At 34.9% G+C, this 11,354-nt stretch overlaps 1 protein-coding gene across 1 annotated transcript; it reads right to left on the reverse strand.

The window, feature by feature from the left end:
* Nucleotides 1-4,233: 4,233 nt before the first annotated feature.
* LOC121867905 (transmembrane protein 208-like) lies at nt 4,234-11,354 on the reverse strand. The gene is made up of 5 exons (XM_042368037.1): nt 11,255-11,354; nt 8,189-8,344; nt 7,574-7,710; nt 7,284-7,368; nt 4,234-6,289 (listed from the first exon to the last, which is right to left on the reverse strand). The coding sequence occupies exons 1-5, from the start codon at nt 11,258-11,260 to the stop codon at nt 6,152-6,154; spliced, it is 522 nt and encodes a 173-aa protein (XP_042223971.1). The 5' UTR covers nt 11,261-11,354; the 3' UTR covers nt 4,234-6,151.

Below are 11,354 nucleotides of genomic sequence, written 5' to 3' on the forward strand. Positions count from 1 at the left end.
CAAAAGTTAATATTTTGTATACAGTACTGTTGTAATAAGGTGAACTATTATGTGCCAATGAAATACTAAGTACCTGTATCTGGTGGGCACTTTAATACATATAACAGACCATCATTGCCTAATTTCTCCAAATTGAACAGGAGAAAGGAAAATCTTATTGTTAGGAAAGTACCATAATTAGGGTAACAAAGGGCCACACACAGAAAACAAAGTGGGTCTTTTATTTGTTCAGTCCCTTAGTCCAGAATAATAAAACATAGTTCTCTTGCATAGCTTAACTTGAAATACTGTACAGGTACGTACTCATTACAAGCAGTGTATCGAGATCATGGCAATAACGTCACAATGAGCAACAGCTACAAATCTAAATTCATGATTTGGCATAAACTAGTTCGTTCTATGTTCCACTGCAGTCACTTCTTAGGTACAGTACTGGAAGAATAATTCTATGTACCAGCTTATAGTGCCAATCTCTACTGAAGCCTGTCTCTCTTTGTCTACTGTACTAGTTATTCAATACAGTACATGTATTGTGAATTTCTCATCTAAGTTGATAATGTAGGTTAATAATTCTAAACAACCGCACTGTAGCAATACATGCTGTATACGTATTAGTTTTCAATTAATGAGCTAAAAATGCGCAGCTATATTTTCACGTAAACAAGCCAGATATGCAGACTTACTGTATATGCAATATTGTAAATACCGTAACAAAGCTGTTTAACAAGAAGACATGATTTCGAATTCTGGGTTTGCGGCATGTTTCTGCCATGTAAAATATATTATAATATATTTAGCACATTAGTTCCATACTGTACTATGATTTAAAAGATTAAATGTAATGTTATAATATTCATTTAGTTAAGAACTCTAATAATGTTCCTATGTATTACCAGATGGTAGGATGAAAATTACAAAAAATGAGTTTTAAGACTTAGGTGTATGTCAGTACCATTTAGCATTCCAAAATACAGCTATAAATATTCAGCACTGGGAAAGTATCACAGCTGTTGCACAAGTCAAGACACCATATTCAGTCCAAAAATATCACAGGTATAACATGTGTCTGATTTAGAGACACCAAATGTGAGATTTCTGAAGAACACTTGAACATTCTTTATTGTACAGTAATAATATTGTCATTGTAGCAGAACAACAGGAGTATCTCTTTTTCTCTTGAGGAAAATTATTGGACTCATAACAAACCACAACAAAACAGTGATGTCAAAATCTCAGTGTTTACAATCTGTCCAGGAGGCAGGACAGCTGAATTAGTTGACAATATATGAAATGATGCTATGATGCTTCCACCAGAGTTTCTTTTATCTGATTACTTTATTTGCCTCTTAAATGAAGGATAAAAGCATTACAAAGTATATCAAATATCTTTCTCTCAACTAATAAAGCTATCTTATTAATTTTTATCATGTGTTTATTGAATTTACTTTGCCTTTACAGTGTCATAATTCAGGGCATAAAATATTTTTATTAGTTCTTTTTTTTTTACTTTAATCACTTGTCTGCTTCTCACCCAAAATACCTCACATATATCTTGTCCTTTTATATAATTTTGTCAGTTAGAAGATGAAATATACTCATCCACCTTTATTATCTATCATTGTCTTACTGAAACATGAAATACTTAGTTACATGGATTAACCCCATCTGTTGTGACCATCTGGCAACAGCAGGAATTCTTTGCGTGACTTGTAATACCATCTTTTTAAAACCATTATCGTTCCATTATTTCTCATCGAATATTCATGAAATATCTTTTTTTATTCCTAACTGCAATTCTCAGCTCGGCAATAACCTCATTTTCTTTTGACTGAATCACTTTACTTGTACTTTAAACTGAAAATGAAATACTGAACTACTATATTATTCAACGAAATGTTCAGACTGTGAGTGCACCATCACCCAAATGTTGTACTATCATGCACTCATCTTCCCACCCCCACAACATTTGCACACAAGCTTTGTCGTCAGTGGAGACAATATATACATGGTTCATTAGGCTGCACTTTTATATGGCCAAGTGATAGCTACCTGTACATGGATAACTAGGGTGGGTAAAGTTGAGTCATTGGTTGATGTAAGTATCTCATACACACACCGCAATTTTTGTAATTAGCTTCAGGTAATGTTAAGTGACTTGCTACAAGTTCATATACTGTATATAAACTGATTATTTCTTGTCTCACTGCACTTGTCACCACCCGCAATACACCAGGCCAAGTCTTATATCATATGTCTATGCCCTCAAGCAGGACATTTACAACTAACCCAAAGTATCTTAAGCTAGGTTTGATTGGTTTGTGTTGATTTAAAAATAAACAGTTTCACACTGTTGTTCATGGTCATTTTTCACTCCTGAAAGTTTTGTATCCAGATGAACCTTCCTACAGGAGTAGATTGTAAACATTAACACTGACATCATGGTAGAACTCAATAAATACTTAGTAAAGTCAATAGTACTGTACTTAATATTTCTGAGAACCCCACTGAAAGTTTAAATGCAGTTGAATGATTCCTGTAATAATACTATAAACACCAGTTCATATCAACAAACATTCCCACAACTTGTACAGTGCTCTAAAAAATGAAGAACTGATCCTGAGATCCCATTTCTGGCTGAGCATGAAACTAGGTGAATCACGAATAAAGCCATGACTCCTGGGATGCAAACCCAAACTTAACCCAGACTCATCATACAAATTGGGATGAATTTATGAACTTATTTCATGTCCCCATCACAGCAAATTCCAAAAATATATCTTTAGACTGCAGGTCACCATTTACAGTTCCAAGTCTCTCATAAGCCTACAACAGTGGGAACTGTATGGATTAGCCCAAGGCTTCACTGGTACTGTACACAAAACAGAGGCAAAGCACTTATCTCCATGTCCTAGACAACAAGAAATCTAAACTGGGATTGAAGAACTTGATGCCAGGCAATCCCACTACAGCTAACCCGGACAAAGATCTAATATTTCATGTCTGCTGAAGTGGTAGTCATAACTTGTTGCTTTCTATTTTGAATAGTGACTTATTACTTCCAAATACAGTATATATACTGTAGTGTACCTGTATATTTATATATTTTAACTTGGTTATGAAAGAGAAGGATAACTTATTCATGAATGACTCCCATCTATTACCCCAGGGTTATAGCCCAGGACTCATAGCTTATAATTCATGAATCCACTGGAGAAGGTCATCAGCAATAAATGGAATGTTATTTAAAATGTAATGTTATTTAATTTGAATATCTGCTCATGTATCTCCCAATGAAACTTGCAGTCTTTAGTTTCATATCACATGATATCAAACTCTTAAGAGTAACATTAGATATGTAAGATATACTGTAGTAGTCTAAGGCTCATATTACACTTTATTAATAACTAAGTTATGTTTGTTAGAGATAAAAGAATTTACTACACCACACTGCATTGGTAATCAAGTATCTTTCAATTTAAGACACAAATTTACAGATCATAAAGTGAACTCTGAAACTTGTAGTGCTGTAAAAATTAATCCTATCCTTTCCCTTGTATTACTTAACAGCATATCAAGCATTTAAGAAGAATCATTAATATATCATCTAGTATATACTGTATACTAAGCCTTGTAGATATTGAGAAATATACATTCATAAGCTTTAATTACAAAATTCGAGGTAACTACATGAATAAATATGAGACTGGGACTAGAGATGTGTACATAAGCATGGTTTATATTTGTAGGTAAATTCAAAGTACTACAGGTTGGACCCCGCTAGTCCGGATCCCGATAGTCCGGCAGCTGTGTTGGTTCAGGGACGATGTTTGAATCTGGCTGTCGTTAGTTTCCAAGACTGTTAATAAAGAGGTCCAGTAAGCCTGGGCTAGATTTATGCTGATGTAAGTTGTATTGGTACCAGTAATAGTACATTTTATACATTATTTTCCTCCTTTTTTAATCTCAGCTTTGATGGTTCGGAATTTTCTCTATTTCAGAACCGGTCTGGTCCCAAGCTTCCCGGATTAGCGAGGTCCAACCTGTATAATCATATGACATTTCTCTTTCTGGATAACTTAGGTGGTACTCCTCCTCACATTTGCTTGGTCCCCCATCAATTCCCTCAGAAAGGTAATTTTGGTATAAAAGTAAAGTAAGTTTATACAGTGATTGGCATAACTGTAGAATCACAGTATAGTAGTTGAAAGATGATGGAAGAATGACAAACATGGATACAAACCAAATAATTTATATTTAATAAGCTGTATAAAAACACTTAAAGCTTAGAGCTCTATACATACAATATCCTCTTTGACACTTCAAGTCCTCTCAGATTTGAGTACTGAGATCAAATGGCAATGCTTGAAAGACTTTATGAAGACTTCTGTAGGCTGAACACACCTTAGCATTATCAAGAACAACATTAATTACTTAACACACCAACACATGTATGGAACCAATGAAAATGATGACACCAAGCAACAAACAAGCCACTGTTATTCATAGTTCTCACAGAAGCAGGATTCAAACCAATTAGATATTGCTAAACAAATAAAGCTTTCTGTTGATACTGTAGTCCTAGAAAGGCAAAGTTTTATGTTAGGTAGTACATTAAATCACTGGGTCCATCAGTGTATGCATTACACATTTTAAGTACAAGGTGAGCAGTTACCACATTTATGAAAATATTATGTAAAATAAGCCAAAGGTTGCATAAAGGAAAGTACATATCCCACACTCTGTCTCTAATTATTATCCACCCTATCCATACAAATAAATTATTACAACTACAACATGATATGATCAACTTTGTAGACTACATTGTTGGACTTTGAGAAGTTATCTTCTAAACATTTAACTGCCTTCAGGCACAGTTGCGGAAATGTGTTCCTACACCCCATGTGGTAACCTGAGTCTCCAAGTGGCAACGTCGCAGTAGTAGTATCACTATTTAAGAAAGAATGGGCATCGGTCATGTAACGATGAACGTTAACGGATGTGATTGGTGGATAGGGTGGCTACAGGTCATATAGGTTGGCAGTTTGGAGAGACAGATTACCACAAAGGGTGTAGGAACACATTTCTGCAACTATACAATGATACAATCTGACCTGAATGGGAACCAATCCAGCCTTATTCCAAATATTTCAATGCAGCTGGACTGCATTTCAAGTGTATATACAGTACTCACAATGAGGCAATGTTGACACATAATAGGTTTTGGGTCCATAAATGACACGTCCACATTGAATGGTTCAACCACAACAGATGAGACACCAATGCCTAAATAATCAGTTGAAGCAGTCTGCATGTAAGCTTACTTAAACATTTCTTAAAGTGGTGAATCACTAAGCATACTAAGCACATGTATGCAATCGATGAAAAAAGTGTCTTTTCTCAAAACTTCCACTGTGTATACTAAACCAGAAGTAATTACTACAAAGAAACTACTTGTTCATGTAGACTACATTGAGCACAGTTTGCAAAATGATCCAAGATAACTCCCAGTGCTGCACAGACAAGTATATGACATCCACTTTCCATGTTATGCACCACTACATTTTTACACAATAAATTAAAAAAAAAAATTACTAGCTTCACATAGTAAGGTGAAGATGTCGTTTTAATTTTCTCTAGTTTATATTCTTATATACAGTACTGTACTTAGCTACCTCTCAGGAATGCTAGAGATTATTGCTCTTAAAGATCTAGTTTGTCAAATCAGGTCTATCTCAGCTTGGCTATACAGTACATACTAACTAAAACCCATAAGAAGCACTGCAAAGGTGAACAGCAAAAACTTGCAGTATTTAGAAGACTGCTAATAAAAGTTCAACAACGGGGTCTGTGATCTATAAAGTTAATTACTCCTTTTTTATTAATACTACTTATATATCTAAGAAATAATAACAGCACGATTAAAACTTAACACAGTAAAACCTCAGTGTTAATGTCTTGTACTTCTGATCTCAACACAGGTAACAATATTATTTATCAGGAATAACAACAATCTGAAAAGAATAAAAGTGTGTATATGTGACAGAGAAATTTAACTTATTCACAACAAGAACTGACAAGGAATTGCTCACTGTGACCATTCGCCATACCCACGGGCATTCAGTGTCTGATGTATAACACAACCTTAACCCTACTAACGGTATTTCATTCTCCGTTCCATCTTTCGCTGCTTCTTATCCACTACCTTTTCCTCGGGTTCTTCTGGAGCTTCTTGGAAGAACCAGGGACCCAAAATGTTGGTCCACAGCATCTGTGCTCCACGGCAAGGGGCCTGAAATAAGTGAATTCAAGCAAATATAAGTAAAATATTTTGGTGGAATACTGTAAATATAACAAACATAATAACTTTGTATAATAACCAGATGGCTTACTCTTAGGTACTGGTAGTTTTGTTAGTGGCTGATGTTTCAAGTGGCAGTTTTTACACGGGGCAAACTGTCTCTTAATTCTTCTGTTTATTTATCCCTAAGATGCCAATTTCTTTTAACATTTAGCTGGAAGGTTTTTATTTAGTGTCCATCAAGCATCCCTACCTCTGCATAACAGTTAATTCACACAATCCCACTATCACTCTGTGTTTTGAGGCTTAGTAATCACTGTGTTGGATCTGCATCATCTGGCCTATAAGACCTACAAGGTACTTCCCCAAAACACCACAGGTTTGCGTGCAACATGAGCACACGCAGTACGTATATCTTTTATGTGTAGAAATTAAATTCAAAATATTAAAGAAAAAACAATAATATTATCTATAGATTTAATGGATAAGTTAAGCATTCTTCCTGTAAATATGAAAGTTGTTTAAATTTTTTCTAGAACAGACTCGAGTCCATTGCTAAGGCTAAGTTGGACTCCCGAATGCGTATGTATGAATAAGATGGAATTTTCCCATTCAAGAATATTTAAGTAAAACAAGAGTACTGTATTACTATCCTTCCTTCAAATAAAGGACTGTGTTACTGTCATATATTTTCCCAAATCTGAGACAGAAACACAAAAAAAAACCCCGCTTCCTTCCCTCATTCCTATCTTCTGTCCCTACCGTCTTCTCTCTTTCCTATCTTCATTCCTTCTTTTCCCCTCCATCGCCTCTTCTTTCCTTCATTTGTCTTTATCCTCATTGTTTTCAATACCTGTACAAAACAATAAAACACACACACAAAAAACCCCCAGCAAAATAGGACAGTCTCATTCCAGATAAGGTGGATCGTCACTACCAAGTAATAACCCAACTCAACAATGAATTATTCTCAGGATGATCTTACCAGCAGCCACAGGAGCCAGAAGTATGAGGAGATAGTCCCGAGCACCACTGTACCAGAGGTTAGGATCACCAAGTCCTTCACATGTCTGTCGAGAGAAAATTGCAAGGGTTTAAGGTTCTCTGTTGTCATATACACCATCATCACCCTAAATACTTAATATACAGGCTTTTGTTTTCACACTTAAAGCCATTTTGTTATTACCTGTATACAAGGTAGCCAGAATGTAGCCTATACCTTCACTTTCTATTTCATTAACTTCACAGAATATTGTACTGTACTTGGACACTTACTCGGCTATTCCGCCCTCAATGTTGAGGTCACAGCCTTCATCTAGAATGGATCCATCAGCAGCTACCTTAGGTTTGGCCATACTTGCCATGAAGCGGTAACAACAGGTGAACACAACTCCCGCAAAGAACAACAATGTCTGAAGAAAATAAAATGCCATTTACCCAATGTTGGATACAGCACACTTAAAATGTGTTATAAATGTAACTCGATTCAATACAATCCCTCTGTAAAGCGTGATAAAAACAGAAACAACAATGAGCGGACTCTTTTTCATTACCAATTGCCTGAGAAACCTTATACAATAGACACCTTTAACACTGGAATGATAATATAGTACAGTACTGTATATTGTACAGGGTATATTTATAAAATTTTCAAGTAAACTGTGAGTGTAAGATGTATAACAATAGAAGAAGAATTGAAAATAGAAAATGGCAATGCCTCAATTATCCACTAATGCTTGTTACCGTAATTTTTCTACTCTGGTTAGCTCTCTCCATCTATGCTGTATAGTATGTACTGTAGTAAGATGACCAGAACCATGAGCAAACATAGACTCTCCTGTCATTCAATCTTACAAATCAATACTTAATAAGTTCCAATATATAACATACCAAATCCAGTGGTGGAAAGCTTTTAAAGCAGATCATCCCCACACCAAAGTAAATGCCAGCTGCACCTAGAATCATGTTCCGGTAGAAGTTGAGGGTGTCTGTGTTCTCCTGCATGATCTGCTTCTGGCCTTTAGTGCCAGGCTTCCCCTTTTGAATCTGGAAAAAAAAAATCACAAATGCTGTATTTAGTTTTAGATTCACAGGTCCAATGACAAGTCCTGTGGTAGAATGCTCCCTCTGTCAGTGTAGCTTCTGTTTTATTAAGTTTTGTGTTGTTGCTCGTTTCTCTGACTTGGAAGGGAGGCCAAAAAATATGGTGCAGACAAGAACCACCGGCACACATGAAAACAATCACAAAGAAACTCTTCTGCATAAATGATTAAGTGCCAAAAGGTTTTCAATCCATGTTAAATATTTTGTACCCGAGAGTAACAATAAATGTATATTATTCTAACACTTGATATTGCACATATTAATTTCACCTAAATAAAACATACTGTACACTATTAATCACTTTTGCTGATAATAGGCTTCTTTGTTTAAAATTTCAAGCTAAGATGCCAAACTCAGGAATTAATCAAGTTTACGTAGTGCAGTAAGGTAATCTATATCCCACTTCACAGCTGCCATATAGAATCAAAAAGAAAGTTAGAGATCACAATATGTATAAGTGCCATTTTCACAATGTGTGGACAAAATAATAATGAACTTTACCAACTTTACACTACAAGATGTGGAATTGAAGAGGGAGGTGTGAGGGAGGGAGAGGAACATATTCAAATGCTGTACCCATATAAAATCACTCCTAATTTTCTAATCAGTTCCTCAGCCTTTCCATTTCTGAAGTCTCATACAATCTTCTTCACTGTTTTCTTCTCCTATCTGTCGTCTGCAACTTTTTCTCATGCTTCTGGCCCATTTATTTGCGTGTTCCACCATGCACCTTCCTCTTAATCAATTCCAAATACTGGTAATTTACTTCTACAAACTCTATTATATAACTCATTTACAATAAAGACTGGGTTGATTGATACTATGTAGATCATAATTTTGTACATGACTGCAACTTCACAAGGGACATAAAATTAAAAAATCATATCATTTTGTCATGTCAGAAGAGATTGTCCTAAAATAAGATTAAAATTATGCCGAGACTCTACCATAACTGGATTCTGTACTTACATTCAGTCAATACGGAATTCAATGCATTTTTCTAATAGCTCATCACTTGACAATAAAACATACCTCACCACCTATGTACTTTGAGAGTATTTTGGCATCTCACAAGATATCATCATGCCATCCTTGTTTGATTTAACTACTGTACAGGTTTTTTTTTTATTTCATTTGGCTTACTTATAAGAATAAACTTCCTGAGGGTTCATAATAAAATGTGTATCTCTACCAAGTATATTTAAGGGCAAATAATTTTGTATGAGAAAAATTTACCATCCTCGGTCCTAAATAGTTCTTCCCATGACTGTAACCTGGTGTATCGCTGTAATTACTGAACCTATAACCTTGCAATCAACTCGGTCTCTACTGCATACCCTTACTTATATCTTTCCAGTAAGTACAGAGAATGTAATGAAACGTTTTCAATACATTCAATTTAAATTCCTACAATGCATATACAAAACAATAATTCAACGGATCACAACAACACCTGTATATACAAAACCAGGTGTTGTTCGTCTAAGAAAATACTTATGGTATTTTCTTACCATGAATGGGGTTCCATAGGCTCTCCTAACATATCTATTCCTAGGCTCCTTGCCCTTTGTTGAAATGTTTCTATGTTGTAATTCTCAGTGATTTCAAAACAGTCTTGAGAAAACAGTTAATTATAATGAAGGAAGCTCTTTTAAGTAAGTACAATAATCATCATAAAATCAATCTATTTATTCCTCTGTCCCACTCTTGTATGGGATGATTCTAGGTGTAAAGACTCCTTAAGTCAGAAGAAATAATAGGGGGAATTTAACACAGGTGTTGAAAATGAGGGAAAGAGCCAAGATTACAAATTAGAGAATAAAAGCTCATATCCAACAACCTTGCATATGCAGTAGGCAACGGAAATCTTCAGCATCCACAACGATTCAAAATGGTTTATGTATGCATGTACCAAGAATGTTTTATAATCTGTGTTGCATGGACCATTTTACGTCACAGAATAATTTGACAAAAAAGCATTATTAGGGATTATTTTTATTTCTTACGTTCATTACCTACATGTCGCTGTGTGCGCTATGGCCCCATGTCAATGTATATGCAACAACCTGCTTGCAACTATAGTAAGACATAAATCTTTAGGGTCGTGGGTTGAGTGATACAGTACTGGAAAAAAGTATCTCACATTAATCAGGAACTTCAGAAATTTTTTTTATGAAAGATAAATGTTTTCTTAATTCAAAAAAAAATTTCATAGCATAACTTGGCATAATATTATTTTGCAATTGATTTTGTCATGAACACCGATCAATGTTGACACACTACCTCTCAGCAATGCAAGCTTCACCGTTTACATTGCCAGGTTATAGTACATTACCACCTACCAGTATTACCTTCATTACTGGGGTAAAAGAAAATTCTTCTCCAAATATTTATCCTTGAGGTAAAATTTTCCTCTTTGTTAATAGGTAAATATTGGTAATTAGTAGCCCATTCTTGTAAAATATTAGCATGGTTTAATAATGGTTTGGTTTTAATCACTGGATTATGTAAAGCCACTAGTTTGCTTGCCGCTATGACTCAAGTCCCGTAAGTTTTTTTAACCTAACTAATTAAGGATAGCTCACTAGTTAATACATTACCAATATAACCATAAGCCTAAAACTAAATTTGTCTCACTAATTTCTTTTCTGATAAATGATTTAGTATGAATATAATTACAACGGGGAAAACTGCATTACAATTACTGCCTTTATCATCATCACTGAACATACTGAGAAGGTAATTTTATCCTCATCGTATGGAGATAAATATATATTACCTTTTTAGATTAAGTTTAGTGATTCAATAGCAATAATAAATGGAAAAAATAGAAAATATACATCAGATTCTTACCACCATCTTGCTTACTTCACTTCTGTCACTATCACCACTCAACCATTAAATCCAGTTTACACACAAAATACTAACTGGAGAGAAATTGTGTTAATAGAAT

The sequence above is a fragment of the Homarus americanus genome, unplaced genomic scaffold (assembly GCF_018991925.1).
Source record: "Homarus americanus isolate GMGI-L3 unplaced genomic scaffold, GMGI_Hamer_2.0 scaffold37032, whole genome shotgun sequence".
NCBI classification, from domain to species: Eukaryota; Metazoa; Arthropoda; class Malacostraca; order Decapoda; family Nephropidae; genus Homarus; species Homarus americanus.